The sequence below is a fragment of the Macrotis lagotis genome, chromosome X, assembly GCF_037893015.1.
Source record: "Macrotis lagotis isolate mMagLag1 chromosome X, bilby.v1.9.chrom.fasta, whole genome shotgun sequence".
NCBI classification, from domain to species: Eukaryota; Metazoa; Chordata; class Mammalia; order Peramelemorphia; family Peramelidae; genus Macrotis; species Macrotis lagotis.
The window spans coordinates 476,977,001-477,001,502 of NC_133666.1; the positions used below are offsets into that span (position 1 = coordinate 476,977,001).

General features: G+C 32.6%; 1 protein-coding gene across 1 annotated transcript in view; it reads left to right on the top strand.

Annotated features, from left to right (window-relative positions):
• The window catches only part of CDH7 (cadherin 7), a 193,393-nt gene that overhangs the window by 161,742 nt on the left and 7,149 nt on the right, over nt 1-24,502 (top strand). Inside the window, exons 9-11 of the mRNA XM_074200451.1 lie at nt 2,496-2,617; nt 3,857-3,974; nt 11,421-11,672. Coding sequence (XP_074056552.1) covers nt 2,496-2,617; nt 3,857-3,974; nt 11,421-11,672 — 492 coding nt within the window. The remainder of the gene's footprint in view (nt 1-2,495; nt 2,618-3,856; nt 3,975-11,420; nt 11,673-24,502) is intronic.

Consider the following 24,502-nt stretch of genomic DNA (forward strand, 5'->3'; position numbering starts at 1 on the left):
GTTTTAGGAGGTTAAAGAAGTGTGTGTTTCCATGTTTGTGTATAGCATTTTGCATATTTAAGAATTTAATATTAATTGTAATTTCTCACTTTACTCAAAACTTGAAAATGTCCCAACATTCTTTAATAATTTATTTTCTGATTTTAATATTACAATATTTAAGAAGATAATCTATGAAATGTGACTGCATTTTGATAAGATGCATTTTTGTGTGTGGCTTATGGAGTTATTTTCATATTAGGCTGCAATTTTTAAAAAATTATATGTGTATGTATGTTGTATTTATATCTGTGCCAATATCTCTCTTTCTCTCTTATTCTCTTTATTTATCTAATCTACCAAGTATCTATCAATCTATCTTTCTATCCTAATTTTCAGAGAGGCAATTTAGTATAATGGATAAAGAACAAGCTCTAGACTCCTACATCTGACATCTATTAGATCTAATTTCATAAGAGTTCATTGTACCTCTCACTGTCCAAAACAGCTATGAAGCAATTGGTAATCAATCAATATTTATTGGGTACTTCAAAAAGAGACAAAAGACAGTCCCTGCCCTCAGCTTATACTCCATACATACAACATGTAAACAAAGGGAATATGCTAATAGCTATGTACGTATATATACATTATACACATACAGACACAGACAGACACATAGGATAATTTGGAAATTATTATGGAAAGGAAAGACTTCCTGTAAAAACTATGACTATATTATAGACAAGTTGCCAGTCTTCATTCATGGAAGGAGTTTTCATTTTGATTTCACTGATGATATTAAGCAAGTCTAAATTCACATACACATCCTTAAATATACTTAAGTATACTGCATACTACAGTTTTATCAAAAAGATTAGTTGATTGAATTAGAAGCAAGAACACATCATGCATAAGGATTCAGTGAAGGGCAACTAGATGATGCAGTGGCACTAGGTGGCAAAGTGAATAGAGCACTGGCCCTGGAGTCAGGAAGATCTGAGTTCAAATGTGGTCTCAGACACATAATAATTGTCTAGCTGTGTGACATTGGGAAAATATTTAAACTCACTGTCTTAAAAATTAAAAAAATAAAAATAAAAAAATAAGTATGCATTGAGTGTGTCCATCTCCATTGATTAGTAGAAAATACATTTCCAGTAAAACTATCCCAAAATTTGCATGTGAAGAAAATAGCTTTGAAATATTAATTTGAAACAGCAGGAAAACTTTGAGTCACGTTACATAAAACACATTTTAAATTTCAGTTTTAAGAAAAATATTTTGTGGAAAGTATTTGCAACATTCCAAGGAAATACATGTTTTATTCAGCATAAATACTTTGTATAGCAATAAATAAAATATTTTTGCTTGGTAAATAGAAATGAACAGGCTTTATTTTTATATAATCAGGATCTTGTCCTCTAAATAATAAAGCAAACTTGTCAAATTTTTTGTTGTTGAAGGATAGAATCCTAGAAAACCTGGAGGATTTCCTTTTCAATACCCATTCTCAAATCCCCAAGATAAAATATTACAAGAAAATTAATGAACTTTATTGATGATGTTTTCTTTCTAATGAAACTGAAATATTAGGATTATGCAACATATTCTTCTCAGGAGCTGCTGGCCAAGTCACTTAAAAAATAAAACTAAAAGAAATGAAGGAATGAAGAAAGGGAAGGAGGAAGGGAGGGAGAGAGGAAGAATGTACAACTTATGTGCCAGCTATTTAGTAAGTTCTGGAAATACAAATAAAAGTAAAAACAAAAGTCTCAGGCTTCAAGGAACTTATATTCTAATTTTATAAGACAACACATAAAAGGGAGCTAAAAATGGAGTAAGGTATGGGGGTGGGCCACAGGAAGAGAGGTATGAGGTAACTGGTATGGTTTTAAAGTGAGGAAAGTCAGAATTGGAGTGGGTTGGAGAGTGAATGAAAGCTTGTCCATGTAGGTCCCTCCTCAAAATAGAGGCCCACGGAATAACTTACCAGGCCTGGTAAGGCCTGATGTTCTAAGGCAAGATAATCACAAGTATTTAGGGAATTTCCAGGATGAGCAAGTAACTGTGGTGTGACTTTGAAGTTCAGAGAGCCAAGACAAAGCCAGAAGATCACAAATTAAATATTATAAAAATAGGAAATTGAAAGGTCCCTCAGAGAACATTCAAACAAACACCCCCCATTTAAAAAAAAGAGGAAACAAAAGATAAGACAAAAGTTAAATGACTTACCTAAGGTAAAGTAAGGTACTTATTGAGTAACTTTCTAAAGTGGAATCTGAACTGACCTTCCTAACTTGATGTATGGTCTTGTCTATTACTTCTCTCAGAATCTAATTCTGTATTTTATTTTGGCCACACTTTATTATTATTAAAGTTATATCTTGGACATGAGATAAATGATATTTAGGATATCATTTCTTTTAACTTTTAATCTATGTGTTTCAAACAATAGTGTAATAGACATGTTTACCAAATGAATATTTTACAGGAAGCTTTTCTTTTTGATCTAGAGAATCCATCTCAAATAGGACGAGGCTATGTGGCCATCACGATATTGGACATCAATGATAATGCCCCTGAATTTGCCATGGATTATGAGACGACTGTCTGTGAAAATGCCCAACCTGGTCAGGTATGAATTATTTTAAGCACAACCCTAAGTGAATTCATTTCTCTTAAAAGCATGTTGTTGTTCCTTTGGAATTCCTAAAATTTTTAAAATGAACCACAACTCTTATTTCATCAATTCCTAACAATTTTTAGGTAGAACATAAGCTAACATGAAAGTAATCTACAGGGGCGGCTAGGTAGCAAAGTAGATAGAGCACTGGCCCTGAAGTCAGGAGTACCTGAGATCAAATCCAGCCTCAGACACTTAACAATTACCTAGCTGTGTGGCCTTGGGCAAGCCACTTAACCCCATTTGCCTGTGCAAAAAACCTAAAAAAAAAAGTAATCTTCAAATCTTGATCTATTGTAGATGGTGAAAATTCTTTAGGAAGAAATATGTAAAATTATGAATGCCTTACTAAAGGCTTATATGTCTCAGATTTCCTTACAAAAAGGTTTTATCCCATACTCTATCTAGCAGATTTTAAGTATACAAATCATACTTAAAATATGAAGTATTCATATATAAATGTCAAATACAATTGATCTCAATTTGATTTTCACATCTGTATTGTGCTATATGTATCTATAATATATAATTTATATAATAAAGGTTTACTAGCATTATTTTTGTTATATTTTAAAATGATAATAATAATAATAATAATAATAATAAATCCATGGAAAAATTTGAAAATAAACTTACTTCTGATAATTTTAATTTATGATACTCCTTTATTTCCACAATTGGCTCTGTAAAATTTTACCCACAGAAAATAAGAATTTAGTGGTTCTGTTTTTTTTTCCTTTTTTGCTCATAACACAGTTATTTTGTGAGAAATTACTGCAGATTTTTATTTGGGGAAAAAAAAAAAAGATTCTTTAGCAGCCATTACCTAAGCCTAAGGATTCCTCTTCCTTTCCTTCTCTTCCCACACTCCGCCCTGTTTCTTTCTAAACTTAACTCACAACTCTCAGCAGAGGAGGTACACCAGTTTTCCTACAAAGCAGGGAACAATAGATAGCTATGTGTAGCAGGGGACAGGGGGGCTATAGAATGGGGAATTCTAGGAAATGAGAAGGAATTTGACAGCACACTTAGAAAAAATCAGAAAACATTAGTATGCTGCATCCTACAATTTTAGGACTACTAATATCACTATAAAATCTTGCTTCAAGACGACACATATATTTGATACATCATTTATATATTTGCCTAGTAATTGTGCTTTTTTTCATGCTTCCAATTATTTCTTTCTAGATTATCCAGAAAATAAGTGCAGTTGATAAAGATGAGCCATCCAATGGTCACCAATTTTACTTCAGCTTAACAGCTGATGCAGCAAATAATCACAATTTTTCTTTAAAGGACAACAAAGGTAAGATTGAGTGACAGTTACCACTGAATTCAGCAGGTGAATATTTATTGAATAGACCCTTGTTGTTTAGCTCAGTATTGCTGATTATGAGCTACATGGATTATTATTTTTTTTTGCCACAAGGACATTAATTAAAGGGCAATGAGCCCCTCAAGTAATTTTTATCTATGGATTAGCTGTCATGAAGAAGAAGCTGTTGTTTAAATCATTTTAAGCCTCAAGTGAAAGAGTGGGAGGTCAAACCATTTTCTCCTTTTTTTTTAACCTCCAAGTGACGTGCTTCAATTTTTATACATCAAGCTCTTTATCTAAATTAGCTTTAAAATTGGATACCAGTTGACTGCCTTCCTAAGGTTTTATGCTTTGTTCCGTGCCTTCTTTGTTTTTTTAAATTTAAAATTTATACAGTGATTATGGTATTCCTTTTAAATCATTACATCATTTATTTAGAAGAAGTTTTAGAGAAAACATATCTTTGTGCTTTTAATCAGCTGGTTCACATCTACTAGAATGTGTTCTTACGTTGATTTGTATTCAGTATATTTATTTCTTGGCAAGAAATAAGGGATTTGCAACTAATAGAAGGGATAATGTATACTATGATGGATGTTCTCATCCAGCATTAGATTCCAGACATACACTATACTTTTGGTTTAGATTTTATATCCAAATCATTTTTTAGGGAGGAGAGGGGAAATCAAAAATCATAGAAATGTATTTTGTTGAGTTCTCTCAGGAAAGTGACCTTGTAAGTACCTCTAATTTCTACCACTACCCAAGTGCACTATATAGGCTAGAGTATTTACCTTCTTCAATTTAGTTTTATCTTTCATATAGACTTCATTTTGTTTTTATCAGGAAAGAAGGAAGATGATGTTCTCTGAGGTCTTTATCTTATTCCCTGGCCTAATTTTGGTATTAAGAAACTCTATACATAACTGATTTCTAAATACCTTTTTAAATGTGAGAAAGCTGTTGTCACCAGGTGAGACACTGCTTATCACATTTTTCTTGGTAGATAACAGAGCTCTTATAAATCCATGGCATACATGTCTGCATAGGTTTGTTGGCACTTTGCTACTGCTTCTTCTGGAAGTGATCTTTCTTAAACGAAATAGGGATAAACAGGAAGAGATTGTCTTGCTAGACCCATGCAAGTCTTTGAATCTTCAGATAGTCTTGATTCTTGTTTCTAGAACATGATAGGCATGATTAGAGGAAGGGTTTATATGATTCACTATAAAAACCACAGATCTAGAGTTCAATCAACTAATTTTAAGTCCTGACTCTGAGGCTTAGAGCTTATTTCTTTGGCTCTGAAACATGAATAATAATATTTGCATATTACTAACTCATTTGAATTATTGCCAGGATCAAATGAATGAGATAAGCAAAATATTCTATAAGTGTACACTATTATTTCTATAAAATTAAATTTTTAATTAAAATTTTAAATCATTTTAGCCACATATATATATATATATATATATATATATATATATATATATATTTTATGGCCAATACTCTAGTCAACAAGAGTCCTTGTCATGTATTGTACTTCTATACTTCTCATAAATATCCATGTTAATTTTTGTTTTTCCTATTACTGTGTAAGACAATCCAGCTTTAAAATCCATATTTAAATAGTACAATATGCACATGAGGATACTTTAATGCCATTTGATAGTTGTTGGTAAGAGGCACACATATTCACATATTTGTGATTTATACAAATATTAATACACCTGAACAGTTGTTAAAATGCATACTAATTTTAAAATGTAAATTATATCCATTAAAGGTTACATATTTATTCTTTCTATATCTTCCTTAGAAAATTGTGTGTGTATCCACACACACACACACACACACACACACACACACACACACACAAAGACATATACACATATACGGGGGGGGGGGTATAGAGAACCAGGCAGATGGGATCTGAAAATCAAACTGTGTTTTTCCTGCCTTATGTAATGACAGGTAATAAATGTTCTACAATCACCAGTGAGCCTACCATTTTTCTTGATGAAATTTGAAACAGAATGGATTTCATTTCACTCATTCATTAAGGAATTATTACCACTGTATAGATTGTGGGTGGGGGGAACTACCTTTGAGAGTAAAATAAGCCAGTGTATCTTAAAATGTCAGTAAAATTGATAACATTCATGCTTATTCCCCCTTGAGCATTTTTAACTAAAATAGTTAGAATTTATCATGATTTCATAGCCAATAAATTCTATAGGTTGTTAGTTAACATATATTCAAAGAATACCATCACATATGACCCAACATCCATATGATAAAATAATATTTATATATGCTAATCTTTTTAATACAATATCAGTGTCACTATTGCTTTAGCACAAATTCTCAACTGGGTTAGGAAGGACAAGAGCATAAGGGACAAGAGTTCATTGCCTGAAGGAAGAAGTTGAGAATTTGGAGCCAGGATTGGTATGAGCTAATGGTGGTAAATTAAACAAGTACAGTAAAGGTAAAACATTCGGAGAATTGAGAATCACAGACAGTAGAAGGAGCCTGAGCAAGTAATGTGAATTGTCTGCTTTGTGATCCTGGCACTAGGGCCAGCTATGTGACCCAATAGATAGTGTGCTGATCTTGGGAGTCAATCAGGTCTGAATTCAAATCTAGTCTTGGACTCTCACCATATGGGCACCTCTTTGCCTCCTTTTGCACAGCAGCCTAACCAACCATCTAGAATTGTTGGAAGGATCAAATAAGCTAATATTAGTAAAGCATTAACCACAGACTAGTACTTATTTTGTCTTAATAACTACTTTTTGATTTCTGTCTGCCTATGGGAATTCACATATACTCTGAACCTTAAGTCTTCAGATTCAGTTTGACTGGATTTAACTAAAGGATCTGTAAATTGCCTTCCATTTCTAAATCTCTGAACCTAGTCTGCATTCAATCATTTCAAGAGCCAAATCCAACCTGATCCTAAAGAAAAAACTCAATCATATGAGTCTAGGGAAAAATGAAATCATTTATTCTTTCTCTTCTTTCTCACATGACACCTGTGTCCTGACTATTCTTTCTAGGGTTTTTTTCTCAAACATTAGCTGAATGTTATCATGTATACTTGAATTCCTATCCAATCATCAGTAATGCATTGTCAAATCTCATAATCTGCCTCCTTTGTCCCTATTCATGTGCTGTTTAACTGAACTAGAGGAAATTACTGCTTAGTGCATACAGGATTCAGGACAAATTTATGTAATCTGAACTCAATAGAAGAGCAGAAAGGTGGCATAGTGGATAGAGTTCAAGCCTGGAGTCAGAAAGATTCATCTTCCTGATTTTAAATCTGGCCTCAAATACTCTCTAACTGTGTGACCTGGACAAGTCACTTAACCCTTCTGTATCAGTTTCCTCATCTGTAAAATGATCTGGAGAAGGAAACAGGAAACCACTCCAGTATCTTTACCAAGAAAACTGCAAATGATGCCACAAAAAAGTTGAACACAACTGAAAAGACTGAATATCAAAAAAACAAGGCAATCATTCTGTCATTCCTAGATTGATTCACTATCCTAATATCTGTTCCAAATTTCATATCTGAAAACTCAAAAAATATTCCCTCCCCATGCACTCTCAGTTGAGGTCCTCCTTGTTATAATTTTTCAGTCATTTCTGATCTTTTGTGATCCAGTTGGATTTTCTTGGCAAAGATACAAGAGTTTAGTTTGTCATTTTCTTCTCCAGTTCATTGATAGATGAAGCAAACAAGGTTAAATGACCAAGTGAATTGCCCAAAGTCGCACAGCTAATATCTGAGGACAGATGTGAATATGAGAAGACTGTTCTTGTGGTCCTCAGCAGTTTGATAATTTATTTCAAAATTAAGTAATTTGCCAAGAGCTCCTACTTACCTTACCTTCTTAATCTCATCTCATGTTACTTAGACAATTTTGGTCACTATCTTAACCTTCACTCTGATCTCATTTAAATAGAAGGTTTTCTTGCCAAAGCTAAACCCCAAATCATCTTAGATCTCCTTACCCTGCATCTTCTTCAGCAGATTGACCATATAATCATCCTTACTCTTGTCTTCAGTCTCTCCTTATGTCAATATATCTTCAGTTCCTATAAAACTCATACTTAATCCTACCATCCTTATTAGTTATCACCATATTTATTACTTTGAAGTTAAATTCTATAAGAAATTATCTATACTTCCTCTTTTCTAAATCCTCTCCAATCTGTCTTCAACTACTTCATTCAACTGCACTTGCACATAATAGTTAGTAAAGTGATTTCTTAATGACCAAATCAAATGATCATTTCTCTAGCTGCATCCTTCTTTTTTATGGTTTTGGGGTTATTTTTTTGCAAGGCAATGGAATTAAGTGACTTGCCCAAGGTCAAACAGCTAGGCAATTATTAAGTGTCTGAGGCCGGATTTGAACTCAGGTATTCCTGACTCCAGGGCCGGTGCTCTATACACTGCACCAAGCTTCATCCTTCTTAACCTCTATAGTATATAACAATTATGATCATACTTTCCTCCTGGACATAAACTCTATGGGTTTTTATGACATTGCCTTCTCCTGGCTCTCTTCCTTTATGTCTCCTGCCCCTTTTCTAGACTTCTATGTTCATTCTTCATCCATGTTATATACATGCACTATCAAAGCTCCCTGTTGTGGAACTATCTCTGGCCTAGAATAAACTTTTTTTACCTCTATCCTATCTCACCTGGTGATCTCATCAGTTCCCATGAGTTCAATTATCATGTACTATAATGATGAATACCTATCTATAAATTCAGACCTAATCTCCAAGTTCCCATTACCAAATCTCAAGTTAAATGTCCTATAAAAATAATAGACTCAAAATTCCAAATACAATTTATTGTCTTCCCCTTTCTCTTGCCCCCCCAAAAACCTTGCAGAAATTCTTTTGATCTTCTATCATTTTTAACAATATTTTCAATTTTTTGTAAACATTTATTATCTTTTTCTCTTTCCCACAGAGGAACAATAGTAAAAAATGAAAAATAAAATGCAATAAATATGTATATTCTGGCAAAACAAATTTCCACACTGGCAAAATATATGCCTCATTATGATTTTTTATGTCCATTATTTTTATGGCAAGAGATGGTAGAACATGATGTCTTCTGGCCTCTAGCCTCATCGAGTCATCACTACATTGGTCAAAGATTAATCTTTCAAATTTACCTTTCTCTATAATCAAAGTTATCTTTCTCTAATATCATTGTATAAATTCTTCTAGTTTTGCTCATTTTTTCTCTTCATTTTCCTCATACTATAAGTCTTCTTGATATTCTCTGAACCTGTCCTTTTTGCTTTTTGTTAGTTCTTTTGACTAATAATTAAAATTCCATTACATACACATATTATCCTTTGTTCAGCCATTCCCTAATTATAGTTGCTAAACTTCCCATTATTTTCCAAAGCATTGAGTTTCCAGATTATTGTCAAGGTCACCTTCATCCTCCTAGTCATCTAGGTCTTCCTTGACTCTTCACACATATCTCACATATCCAATCTGCTATAAAACTTTGTCATTTCTATCTAAACAAAATGTCATATATTCCTCCTTTTTTTTCACTCACAAAGTTACTACCCTACATCAGATCCTCACCTACTTTTGCCTGAGCTATTGCAATAGACATGTAATTGATCTCCTTGCCTCAGGTCTCTCTACCAATTGCAAACCTCCCTCCATTGCTAAACAGGGATGGGAATGTCACTCCTTTCTCAGTAAGCATTGGTGGCTTCCTAGTATTTCAAAAATAAAGCTTGCTCTTTGGCATTCATAGACTTACATCTTTCTATCTTTCCAGGATTTCTAAATTTTACTCCCTTTCAAACCCTCTAAGATCAGTTACCCTAGCTATTTCTTACATGTGGCACTCCACCTTCTTTCTTCAGGCCTTTCAATGTTTGTTCCCCACCAGGCCTAGCATGCCCTCCCTTGGCACCTCTAGCTCTTAATTTACCTAACTTCCTTCAAGTAACAGTTCAAATCCAATTTTCATTAGATTTCCCTGTACCTACACCCCTCCTCAGGTTTTAGCATCTTCCCTTCTGAAGTTACCCCATAGCTACTCTTCAAATATCTTTTTTTGGTACCTAATTATTTACTTATTTTCTCCATTAGAATGAGAGTATATGAGGACCTAAAGGGACAGAACTATATTTATGCCTTTGTTTGCCTTCTGTGCTTACTTAAATAGTAAGGGTATTATAATTGTTTGTTGACTTAGTGACTGCTTAATATTTTCTAAATATGGCAGTAATCAAAAAATTCCTCTCTTAGGTGCTTATAAATTTATAAGTATATTTAATTAAAAAATAAAATTTTCATTATCCCATTTATCTTTTTCAAATATCTGGTTTAGTAGTATATAAAAGCTGTTGATCATAATCAGTGGAAAATTTAAGAAGATACACTTTGATGAATTAGAGACACTTCTCTGGCATTTTAGAATATTACATTCAAACATTTACTAAGTACTACTATATTGGGTATCATAGAAAGAGGATAAACAGCATAGTTCCTATTCTAAAGAAGTAAGTCATAAATACTGTAGAAAAAGTAAGGAATAAAATATGATCTTACATTTTTAGGAAGGAGAGATCACTTCTTAGAGTGAATAGGGTATTGATTTCAAGAAAATAATGAAAGCAGCATGAGAGGTAGCTGATAGTGAGGAAATAATTATGTAGTAAGTGGGAGCTAATCTGGATTTTGAAGGAAGAGGAGAATTTGAGTAGGGCAAAACTAAAATGGGATGGATGCCTTCCAGACATGAGGTATTTAGGATTAGCAGACAGGGAAACAAGTAGTCCATCCTAATTATATGCCATGTGTTGCATTAAGAGGAATATTGTTATGCTAGGAATTAGGCAAGAAGCAGATTATTAAGGGGATAGAAATTATCCTAGGCTAAGAAGTTCATGTTATTTTGTTTTGTTTTATTTTTGGTAAGAAGTGGAAAGCCACAGAAGATTTTTGAACTGAAGAAAGTGCAACAGGAAATATTATTTGCCTTCCTAATGTGTTCTAACAAACATGGGAGGATATTGTGCCATTTTAATATAAGAAATAGTATAGATATTTTCTAATTTATATTACTAAATAATTTTTCATGCATAAATCAGTGGATAAATGATTTAGATTTCTTCTATATAAATCATTGTATTAAAATCTAACTGATAAATGGAAGTGCATCTCTCAAGCCTTTAAAACAAGCAAATTTCAAGTGCATATGAAATCTAAACCTAAGAGACATCATCTTCATGATTCATTTAAGAAGCTGATCCCTTTAAGAAAGAGAACACAACACACAGTTAATCAAGAGTAAGGGAAAGCCTATTCTGGTTGGTATCTTATTCCATCAAAGATCATGCCTTATACCTGTCTTTTTCTTAATCCTAGATAACACTGCCTCAATACTCACCAGGAGAAATGGATTCCGGAGACAAGAACAATCTGTTTACTATTTGCCAATTTTCATCGTGGACAGTGGTTCTCCTTCCCTTAGCAGTACCAATACTCTCACTATCCGAGTTTGTGACTGTGATGCAGATGGCATAGCTCAAACATGCAATGCAGAGGCTTACATTTTACCAGCAGGGCTTAGCACGGGAGCCCTTATAGCAATACTTGCCTGTGTCCTGACCTTATTAGGTAGGTACCAGAGATATTTCACATTTTTCCTTCCTAGCACAATAGACAGAGTAGGGCCAAGGGCACAATTAGTGTACTTGGCTATGTTCCATACTATTTACTTTTAGTTTTACTTGGGGAATTAACATGAATATTACACTCAGTTGTGTTATATCACTAAGAAACACAAAGTTAATTGTTTAGGCACATCAAATTTAGATAAATTATATTAAAGCTGAGCAGCCTCCAGTGACACATTTAAAGTAAAATTCATGAGGAATTATATCAATTTCATCTTATAAAACAGCTGAAGATAAATGGTTCACATTTTAAAATGACTTTTAAAAACTATTTAACTTCTCACAGCTGTTTATTTTCAGATTACTATATATGCCTTATCTGCCTATTGAAAACCCACCATTTCATTTTTCCCTTTAAAATTTCTTTACAAATATCGTCTGATCAGTAAAGTTTTATTTAAATTCTAGCAATTGCAACTTCTGTAAATCAATGAGAAGAATCAGGGTATATTTTATACATGGTGTTATTTTCTTGTAGGATTAAATTAATAAGTATAAATGGAATAGTCATGGAATTAAAGACAAAAACAAGATCATATTTATCAAAGTATGAACTTGATCAAAGGTTCACTCAGTATCATAATAACTGGTTAAATCTGTTATACAATGTAATAGATAACTCGGTTAATCATAATGGTTGGAGAATGCAATAGTATCCCAATAATTTGTCCTTTTAAATAATAACTAATCCATTCCTATATATAGAGAGAATGACCCTATGCAAAAGCAGAGAGATGTGAGAGATGTTGGATGGACTTAGATTTGCTTTTCTTGCATGTGAACATATTTATGTTACTTTATCTCTTAATTACTGATTTTTCAAAAACTCAGATCACAATAAAGCCATAAAAATGTAAAATTAAAGCAGTATCCTATGACTCTAACAAAACAAACATAAAAGGGAAAAATAATTTCTTTATATTTCATTTATAGTATAAAGTTTATAGTCTAAAGTTTGAGACAAATTCTTAAACAAATATAGGCATTCCTAAATTAAAGTTTTGTTTAAATTGAAATTAAATTGAGCTTATTCTAAGAGTAGAACAGTAGAAAGTAATCAGATAGGAAAACAAATGAAGTAATAAAACTCTAAATCACAGGTTCTCTGAATTAAGAGAAAAAAATTAGAAGTTGAATCCTTGTTTTGGAGGTTGTTTTGTTTGTTTGTTTTGCTTTTGAATAAAAAGTGCTCAGAAGTCCTTGGTAAAAACAACCACAACCACAACAAAATCAGGTAAATAAATTGCTTAAATCTCACCATTAACTCAATCCATATTCTTCAGGTAACATAAATTTTATAGTTATTTTCCCTGAATTGCGTCAGCCTGTGATTTGGTTTATAAAGTTTATAAAACTTAACCAAAGGCATAAAGTTAATTAGTGGTTGAGACAAGTCACTCCAGTCAGGACTCAATTGGTAATCTTTGTTCTCTTAATTCATCTGTGAGATATCTGTCTGTAAGATTTTAGTCTTAATACTAACCAATGCTACAATAAAAACAAATACATTACTTTTTTTTTAAAAAATCACTTCTATGTTGACCAAAAACCAAAAAGACAAGAAGCTTTAAATGATGAAAATATTGCTATACATATTCATAACACTTTATATTTTAAAAATGCTTATGCAATTATTTAACTTTATTTCAGATTATGGAGAAACCTCCAGTTTGTTTATTGACTTAAAACTCCCATGTATTGGGGCAGCCAGATTGAGCAGTGGATAGAGCACAAGCCCTGGAGTTCAAATTTGGCCTCAGATACTTAATAATTACCTAGCTGTGTGGCCTTGGGCAAGCCACTTAACCCGAAAGACTTGCCAAAAAAACCTAAAAAGTAAAATGGAAAAAAAAAATCCCATGGGTTGTATTCAGTTTTAGTTCCTAAATGTTTGCAAATAGTATGGCTTAATCAGAACCTGGTATTTTCTGACATGTAAATTCAAACTCAGACATTTAATTTTGCTTCCCTGGTATATCTTTGTCATCTTACCAAATATAAGTCATTTTTATTTCCAGGACTTTTGCACAATGAACTAGTGTCTCCCTGTAAATTTCACTTGGTTTATTTAGAAACAACCCTTATAGACTTTCAGAGCTTTCCTTCCCTCAACATCTTCATTTTACTCCCATAATCACAGTTTTGGTGTTCTGTATGTCTATGGCTATGGGAAAAAAAAGTTTTCCACCTTCTTATGTTCAGAATTTTTAAAAATTAAATCACTATCAGCTATCTATGTTCGCTGCATCTGTAAATGGGTTAGGGACCCCAGACATGAAATTAGGCATTTTTTGTATGGGATAGTTGCTCTGGCTGAGCACTTAGGTTTCCAAGTTCATGTGGATTTATCCTTCCTACACCTGAAAAATTGATGTGAATACTTTTTCCTAGTTTCAGAACTTGAAGCCCAGACCTCCACAGATCATAGAGCAGACTCAATGAAAAGTTTGATTGTAAAGGAAGTAGAATTGATGGGGCCTATAGTTATCTGTGGAGTATCAAGTTCGTATGAAGGCATGAATTTGATAAAGAATGCTACTTTTTTGACTGAAAAAAAAATCTGCTACTGTGAAATTAGGTTCTTTCATAGGAATCCTACAAAAACTACTTACAACACACTGAAAAAACAGGAGTTAAGTCCTAGTCTTTCTCCTATTCTTCATTCATTTTCACTGGATTTCCAACAAGCTTCTCAAACGAAACAGATTCAAAACAGAATTAGTTATTTTGCTCCCATCCCCCCATCAAATTTTTTCCAAATTCCTCTAGATTAATTAATGGTACTGGATATTTCAGTCCTTGACTCCTTAGTCCTTGGCTCCTCTTTCTTTCAGACTCTCAATGAAAGCATTTGCCAGGTCTGTTCTGTTGCCACAGTAATTTCCCCATGGGTTCCATTCTCTCCATTGGCATAGTCACCACCTTAATTCATGCCTCCATCTCTCATCTAGTATATTGCAATAAGTTCTGAATTGATCACCCTGCCTCATCTCTCCCTACTCTATTCTGTTCACAGTTGCCAAATTGGTATGTCTAAAGCATAGTCCTAACAGTCCCATTCTGTTTCTCAATAACTCCAGTGACCCACTGTTATCTGTAGGACCATTTATTTACAAGTTCTTTTATTTTTAGCACTTACTGTCATTCACAATCTGTCTCCAAAATAGATGTTGAAATTTATCATTCATTAACCTTCATGTACTCTTGACCAGTCACACTATCTTCTTGTTTTCCCTCAGAAAAGACATTAAATCTCCCATTTCCCCCAATTATCTTAAATTTATTTTTATAATTGTATAGTTATTTATGTTTCTTATTTCTATAAATAAGATATAAGCTTTTTTGAAGATTTTTTCTTCCTTTCTTCTCTCTGTCTTTCTGTCTCAATCTCTCTCCCAGCCTCCTGTGTCTCTCTCTCTGTCTCTATGTCTCTCTCTGTCTCTGTTTGTCTCTGTCTCTGTGTCTCTCTGTATCTCTCTCTACTATGTCTCTGTTTGTCTCTCTCTCTCTCTCTCTCTCTCTCTCTCTCTCATTAGTGATATCTAGGAGTCAATTAGACTTGAGTTCAAATCTAGATTCGGATACTTACTGTATAACCCTGAGAAAGTCACTTGTCTGTCTCATTTTCTTCAGCTATAAAATAGGTTTAACATCATTGACTCAAAGAGTAGTTGTGAGAAAAAAAGTGAAAAAAGACTTGTAAAGTGTCTATAACACCATGCATTGCATATAAGTCACATTGTTTATTACCATTATTCTTTCACACATATCATTGACAATATGCTAGAGTCACCTTTTATCACTCATCTTTCTATTGTCCTTTGAGTTATTTGTAATTTTGATGGATGTGTATGGAAATATATGGACAGATGGGGTGGCACAGTGGATAACATGCTGGATTCAGAAATATCTGAGTTCCTATATGTCCCACAGTTGTTGTGAAGACCAAATCTGTGAAACATTTAGCCTAGAATATAGTAGAGACTACATAAAGTTATCATCATAATCTTAATTAATTTGTCCTGGAAACATTAAATTGATATTGAAATTTTTTCTGTATTGAAATAACTCCTTGCCCTCTGTCCTTAAGTCTAAGTATTTATATTTATAAGATCTTTCTCTTTACTAAATTATTTATATAAGTCAAACTGATTTCTAATATATTTTGTGTACTAGTAAAATACATCATATTTTTTATTTGTTTCCACTAGATTTTTTCATGAAGCATCTAAAACTGCAGTGTATTCTAGTGAAAGGAGCTATTAATCTGGATTCTGGCATCCTACCTTTAGATCTTGACTACTTAATATCTGGGTGACTATATTACATTATATTATATTATAATAATATATAATATCTGAGCAGGTCATTTAATTTTGCTGAGTTTATTTAAAATTAGGGAATTGAACTAGGTCAACAAGAAAGACCTTTTCAGGTATAAATCTATTATCCTTTGATGAAAATTTCATTCCTTCATATGTTCATTGAACAAAACATATTTTGTACAATGTAGAATTTTATTCTTACACTCACATAGTTTACAATCTTATAGGAAATATATATACAGATAATAGAAAATTGTATGCATAAGAAATACTAGCTAAATAAAACTCACTTCAGGGAGGAATCATTATCCACCCTCCATACCCTTTGCCCTGCAACTTCTAAAAATGTGGTCAGGAGGTGACAGAAGTGTTGAGAAACTTGTGGTCAGTTATATCTAATTAGTGTCTTCTGGGCAGTGATTGAAATCATATGAAAAAAATTGTCAAAGAATTCAGATTCTAAAATCTATAAGAGTTTCAGGTTTATTTTAGGACAATGCTCACTGCCTGACACATAGTAAGTTGTTATTAAAAATGTATTTAATGAAGGAATAAGATAATCACGAAAAAATTTACATCAGTGGAGTAGAAAACAAATGTGTATAAAGTAATGAAATGGGATTTTTTTGTATTAGTTATTTTATCTTCCTGTATTTCCCTCTCCTGGGATCCAAACTTCAGGAGGTTTTTATTAACTATTTATATCCTAAAAGGGAAGATCACAAGGTTGCAAGAGACTTAGGAGCTAAAAGGCATCTTATATTATTGAATCCAACTTTCTCAAACATTTGGTAGATGAGACACTAAGTCCAGGAAAGGTTAAGTGACTCATTGAAAGTCACACAAGTAGTTTATAACACATGTAGGATTCCTGGAGAGAAATTCCAATTGTCTTTTCTGTCTATATGATATGAGTAAGCCAGCAACACACCTTTACACTGGTTAGGCTATAAGGGGAAATAGCTTTTAATAATATCAAACCAGAGGCTCTGCCAGTTGATAACACCTGAAAACATCTGTCTGAAATTTTTCTTCCCCTCATAGCTAGAAATCCATTACAAAGGGAGGCAAACATGAAAACTTTTGACAGTTCTAGGAAGGGAACAAAAACAAATTAAATTATGATCATACATTTAGTAGTTAACAAATCGGTACCCTATTTTACACTATTTATGACTTAGAAAAATAGCTCTAGTTATGACACTTTTTCTTCCAGAAGAATGTAAAGAATATATAAAAGAATAAGGTATTCTAGTCACCCTTCTATGAAATTTAAATTATTTCCTCTAAGATTACCAATAGAGGTATAATCTCATATCTTTTGGCCATGATTAATAATAATTGCTAATTTATTTCCCCTAATACTCAAAATACTTTGGAGAAACATAAATTTTTGACTTATTTGAAAAGCAATAACTTCAGTGGCTCATAGGTAATCACTTATTTTATTTAAAAACATTTTTAACAATTCAGATTGCACATAGATTCAAATAAAGTTTCTGTGAGATTATTTTTTAATTTGGTTCAAAGAATAATTTTATACCTTAAGGCAATGGCTGAGTTGTGATAAGGCCTGTTTTCCTCTAAATCAGGCATTGAGAGCAAAGAAATTAAGTTCCTGTAGCAGTATTCATTTGTAATAAGAATAGGTAACAGAATATTATTGCTTCAGAAATTCAAGTCTAATAAGGCTTACTCAGAAGCATGCTTCTTGTTTAGGAATATCCAAATGCCTCCATTCCTTTTCAGGTGACCAGCTGGACCACTAGCTGTCAGATCTTCTTCCTTAAATGATGACAGTATCTTTCCTCTTGTCCTTCATGCATCAAGCTGATGAACAATATGAATTACTTCCATTATTCATGAGTATGTTTAATTGTTACATATTATGAAATGCCTCCTCACTTGAGTCAAGTGCCTAAAAAACATTTCATAAATAAAATAGTAAACTTAGAGGAAAAGTAATGGTTTCATTTCAAGGATGCTTGAGCCTTACTGTAAATGTTCACAGTCTTAGAATGTTAAGAAACCTGTTGCTTGGCCTGCCAGAGAAAATTTCAAAGGAATAAAAGAAAATGAATACTCCAGTAGTTAATGTTAGATAATGTTTTCCTCTTTCAAAAAAGAATAACTGTAGTGTTCTTCACAAAAATGTGAATTTCTATCTTCTATACTGTTACCCATTTAAACTTATTGATAGGTTCCCATAGATGACACATTAGTAGATGCCAGCTACTTCATTTTGTTATATCTAATTAGTGGAGCTATAACTTGACTAGGTAGTTCCTAATATCCTTGATCATGTTGAAATTACTAACAGAGCCACCAAATTATTTGTTTTATTAGGGGGAGTATTGCAGAAGTTTCCATTTTACTGGTAACTTTGTTGTTTTAGTTTTACTTTTTGTACCTCTCTACCATTAAGAAAGCCTCATGAAATAATTAAAACTCACCAATTGTGATATAGCAATTTCAATTCAAATAACTAGGATGCCTATTTTTTATATATTCAATAAATATTTATTAAAATACTGACTATGTACAGGATTTTTCATCTCAGTTTGAAGCTTATGCCAGCAGAGCACAAGGTCCAACACCACCTACACTGCTGGAAAGCCTTGGGATAGATCCTAAAGATGTATTCTTTAGGTAGATGAGACTCCATCTATCTCAATTCAGAAGTTCTTCCCTAGATTAGACAATTTGATGAGTTGGGGTGGAGGCAAACACCAATCCTGATGGCCATCTGCTAAGATGCACAGAAGTCATGCTGGAAGGAGAATTTATAACCACAAAATTACAAATCCCTTTAAGTATTGGCGTATTTACAATGAAACACATTTGTTCTTATGAGGGGAAAAAAAGTAATAATGCATACTCCCATCTTTATGAAATTTACATTCTAGGGGGCAGCTAGCAGGCACAGTAGATAGAGCACCAGTCCTTGAGTCAGGAAGATCTGAGTTCAAATTCAGCCTCAAACATTTAATAATTGCCTAACTGTGGGACTTTGGGCAAGTCACTTAACCCCCTTGCCTTAAATAAATAAAATAAAAGAAATTTTAAAAAGAAATTTACATTATAACGGGAACTATTATTTGTGCAGTAAAACTGTAAGTGGAAAACAATATAAAATTAATGTAAGAAATATAATGACAGTTAAGAGAAGGTAAAGATCCTCAGCTTGGTGATGTGGAGGAGAGCATATAAGGATTCATGGAAGAGGTTTTAAGCAACGGTTTCTGAAAAAAGAATAATGTGATCAGAGGCTTCCTTTCAGAGGATCATTTTTTTGTTTGTTTTTTCAAGCAATATGGGGTTAGTGACTTGCCTAAGGTCACACAACTAGGTAAGTATTATGAATCTGAGGTTGGATTTGAACTTGGTTCCTCCTGTCTCCAGGGCCACTGCTCTACCCACTGTGCCACCTACCTACTGCCAGAGGATCATTTTTTGCAGTAGTTTGTAAGATTCCCGAGGGGAAAAAAAGAAAGTCGCAAGAATTTTAGACAGCCATTGTTGCAATAATCCTAGCAAGAAACAATGATGAGGAAGACTGGTGCAGTGATGATGCTTTGTCCTCCACTGTTGATGAAGATCATGACATAAGGCTGGTACTGTCATGTCAAACAAGGGAATTGAATTTGGAGTGGGGGGAGATTGTCATGCTAAGTCATCAACCTTTCTCCTGAACCATCTGGATCTAGTGGCCAGATATGAATAAGGACACCTGGAGATGGCCCTGGATGTGAGGCAATCTGGCTTTAGTGACTTGTTCAAGATCACATAGGTAACAAGTATCGAGTGTCTGAGGCTGGATTTGAACTCCGGTCCTCTTGACTCTAGGGCTCTATCTACTGCATCACCTAGCTGCATGAATGGTAATAAAATAGGGAAAGGTAGAGATTTAAGATTTGGAGGTAGTGATTGACTTAGGCAAGTGAAAAGGGAGAAGAATCAAAGATGACTCCAAAGTTTCAAGTCTATTACTGGAAGGATGGTTGTGTCAAAATCCAAAGTATCAAGTGGGAGGGGGTAGCTAGGTGGCGCTGTGGATAGAGCACTAACCATAGAGTCAGGAAGACCTGAGTTCAAATGCAGCCTGAGACACTTAATAATTACCTAGCTGTGTGACCTTGGGTAAGTTACTTAGCTCCATTGCCTTGTAAAACAAACAAGCAAATAAACAAAAAATAACCACAAAATACCAGTGGGAAGGAAGAAAAAGTTAAGTTCGCTTTTAAGTTAAATTATTTTCTTTTTTAATTTTTTATTGACATTCTACTTTTCCAAATTCATGTTATGAGAGGGATTTTTTAACATTCATCCATATGCTGCCTATGTATATTTCTGAAGTTACAAAATTTTCTTCACCCTCCCTTCCTACCCTCCCCTCATCAGTGAACAGTGAGGTTAATATTGTACATACATATTTGTGTTAAGAATGTTTATAGGTTATTGGGGTGACTAGGTTGCACAGTGGATAGAGCACTGGTCCTGGAGTCAGGAAGTACCTGAATTCAAATCTGGCCTCAGACACTTAATAATTACCTAGCTGTGTGGCCTTGGGCAAGCCACTTAACCCCGTTTGCCTTGCAAAAAAAAAAAAGAATGTTTGTATGTTAGCCATTTTTGGTATGAGGAATAAGGATTAAAGGGAAAGAAATAGATAAGAGATTTTTTTAAGTGAATGTATTGTTCCTCAGATTTTAAAAAATTACTGTTTTGTTTGTTCTGTTTTGTTTTTCTTCCTCCGGATGGGAATAGCATTGTCCATGGCCAGTCTAATGGGGTTGCGCTAACTCTCTGAACTGCTAAGAGCAACTGTATCCATCCATCAGGGTAGATCATCTCACAGTGTTGTTAATGTGAACATTGTTCTCTTGGTTGGTTCAGTTACTTTCAATGAGAGGTTTTAATATGTATATCTAAATGGAAGAAGTAAATCTTTGTACTTACCAAATCCTTAGAGTCATTTCCTTTTTTATTTTTTAGCTATTTAAAAAAATTTCTAAATATTATTTATTTTCCAAGTATATTTCCAAAGATGATTTTAATATTTAATTTTTATAAAATTTTGAGTTATAAATTTTCCCTACCTCTCCCCTATGATTATACACAATTTGATATAGCTTATATATCTGCAATCATGTCAAACCAATTTCTATATTAGTCATGTGAAAAAATAGTTTTCAAAAGAAGAAAAACAAATACAGTTTGCAAAGGAAAAAATGCACAAAAGAGAGTGAATGTGCTTCAATCTGCATTCAGGCTCCATGATTTCTTTTTTGTGAATGTGGATAGCATATTCTATTATAAGTCTTTTGGAATTGTCTTGGATAATATTGCTGAGAAAAGCTAAATAAGTTATGCTTGATCATCGCACAATATTGCTGTTACTGTGTAGCGTATTCTCCTGGTTTTTCTCACTTAACCTTGCCTAATAGTCATATTCTAAATATATTCAGCATTATATAATGGTTGTTATTTAAATTTAGTTACTATATATCTATCTTCCCTGATGCTATTCAATTGATTTTAAAAGATACTGCATTTTTAGGTTTTTAACCAGTATTTGAAAAGCCAATGAACTTTTCAAAGATTTTTTAAAAGTTTGAAAATTATATTTTCATAGATAATGAATTTTCACCCTTTTTAGTAAAAAGTATAAGTTTTTAAATGTCTTGCTAATTATGACTTCATACAGTAATTAGTTAATATCTCAGGACATACTAGTCATTTGGATGAAATTCATTATTATGGATACTAGACTATATATTTCAAATATTCATTTTGATACATTGATTTCACTTTTTTGCAACCTTCTTGCCAGATCTCATTTATAATTGTTTCACCATGTAATGTGACTGCCAAAGAGTTCATATTAGGGAGTAAGAGAACTGTCAACTCTACCACTGTTTTATTATTTGTATTATCTTCAACCCATGATTTCTTTACAATAATTTTTTTGAACTATTAGGCAATGTTGTGAGAGTTATTTTAATTAATACTAGATAATATAATTAGTAAAGCCATTTAACTGCTCACAAGTAAGCTTCATTCAGTATGTGGAAAGTAAACAAGTAAGGGTGACACTCAATGCTTTCACATGTTTAACTCTCATTTTTTCCTCAGGAAAATCTTGCCTACCTTACAGTGCCCATTTTCATCCAATATTCAATTGGCCCTGACCATACCAATTACAATCTATGTTTTATTAAAAGTAAAATAAAAATAAAATGTTCTAATATTGTAATATTAGACACTCTAACTCTAATATACAATTTATTAACTCTAATTTGCAGCCCACTAATTAAAGCTAGACTAGGCTGAAAGTTAGGGATGTGAGTCTGTGCCAGATAGAACTGGATGGAAAATATTCTACTTACCAAAATTGTCAAGCATAATATAAGCAAGTCACAAGAATGATGTATAATCCACCCTACTTCATGTATAGTTGACCAAATCCTACCATCTCCTCTTCTTGATACAAATTAATTGTTTTGCTCTACATGTCACTCTCGATCTATATTCACATAATATTTGGCTTTTTACTTATTTGTGTGTATCTTATTTCCTCTCAAAGAAAACAAACTCCTTGAATAAAGGCATTGTGCCTTAGCTGTACATCTCCCTTGATAAAATGCTTAATATATAGTGGATTTTTAATAAATATCTGAATTTGAATTTCATCATTAAGTGATTTTGCCAAAAAAATCCAAACTAACAGCTTTAATAATTTTATTCATTTTGTAGCAAGTAACAGGTTGAATTATCATTATTTTCGATTAATAACATCATTATTCTCTATATAGCTTTTGCTATAAATTGTACATTGCAAATTATATATATATATATATATGTATAAATCCAAGAAACAATTAAAGATAGATTTCTTTTGCAATACTTTACCTTGATTGTTAAACAATCATAATTGAAATATGTTTGGATTCTCTGATTACTAAAAGAAAAGATAGTCCTATTGGAATGGATAATTACTTGAAACAACTAATCTCTTTCTGAGAACATTCAAATTGGTCTTTACTTTCAAAAAAATTTAGTTTGATTTACTTAAAATAAATAACAAAAAACACTAGGATAATATAGGTTCAGAAAGGAATTTGAAAGATCATCTCAACAGGGTGATTTTTTTTTACCTGACTCTAAATCCTTGTGTTAACAAAGGGATACTATCTGTCCAACTGATTAAAATATAAATTTCAGTAATTTAATAATTAATCCTGCCCAGGTAGCTTAGAACAATCTGAAATTAAAAACTCAATCTATGTTAAGATATATACATATATATATATATATGTAAAATACACCATGATAAATGACCATTAAAGACTATATATATGTGTTGCAAATAATTAAATTATTGAAAGGTTTTTGCACAGACTACTTTGAAATTATTCAATAACATACAGTATAATTTGTTTTTCAGTTTATTCCTAATCAAGAATGACTTGATGCAGATTTTTCCTCTGACTGCAGTATATTTTCTTTATCTGAAAATTACCTCTTCATATCCTTTGTCCATTTATCAATTAATGAATTTTTTTCTTATAAATTTGATTCTATTTGTTTTAGAAATGAGAAATTTATCAGAAATGTTGCAAAAATCATTTCCCATTTTTCTATATTTCTTCTAATCTTGGTTGCATTGGTTTTATTTTTGCAACATCTTATTTAATGTTCTCAAAATTATCCATTTTGCAATTTATTAGGTTCTCTATCACTTTTTTTGTTCTTAAAATTTCTCCCAATTCCCTGGATCTGATAGATTATTCCTTAGTCTCATAATTGTCTTATAATGCCACCCTTTATGTCTAAATTGTATCCCCATGTTGACCTTATCTTAGTATAGGATGTGAGTTATTGGTTGGTCTATGTCTAGTTTCTGCCATACTATTTTCCAGTTTTTCCAGAAGTTTTTATTATATAGTGAGTTACAAAAGTTACAAACTAGAGTCTTTGAGTTTATCAAACAATAGATTGCTGTAATCATTTACTATTTTTACTTTTATACCTCATCTATTCCACTGACCCTCTTTTCTGTTTCTTAGCTATTACCACACAGTTTTAATGACTGCTATTTTAAATACAGTTTTAGATCTGGTTCAGTTGGACCACCTTCTCTTACATTTTTTCTCATTAATTCCTTTTATATTCTTGACCTTTTGTTCTTCAGATTAATTTTTGTTACTATATATTACCAAAAATAATTTTTGGTAGTTTGATTGGTATGACACTTAATAGAGTAATTTAATTTAGGTAAAATTTCACTTTTATTATATTAGCTCAGCCTAATCTTGGTTAATTGACATTTTTCTTTTGTTTAGATCTGTTTGTGTGAAATGTATTTTGTAATTGTGCTCCTATAGTTTCTAGATTTCACTTGGGAAGTAGATTCCCAAGTATTTTATGATGTTTACACTTAGTT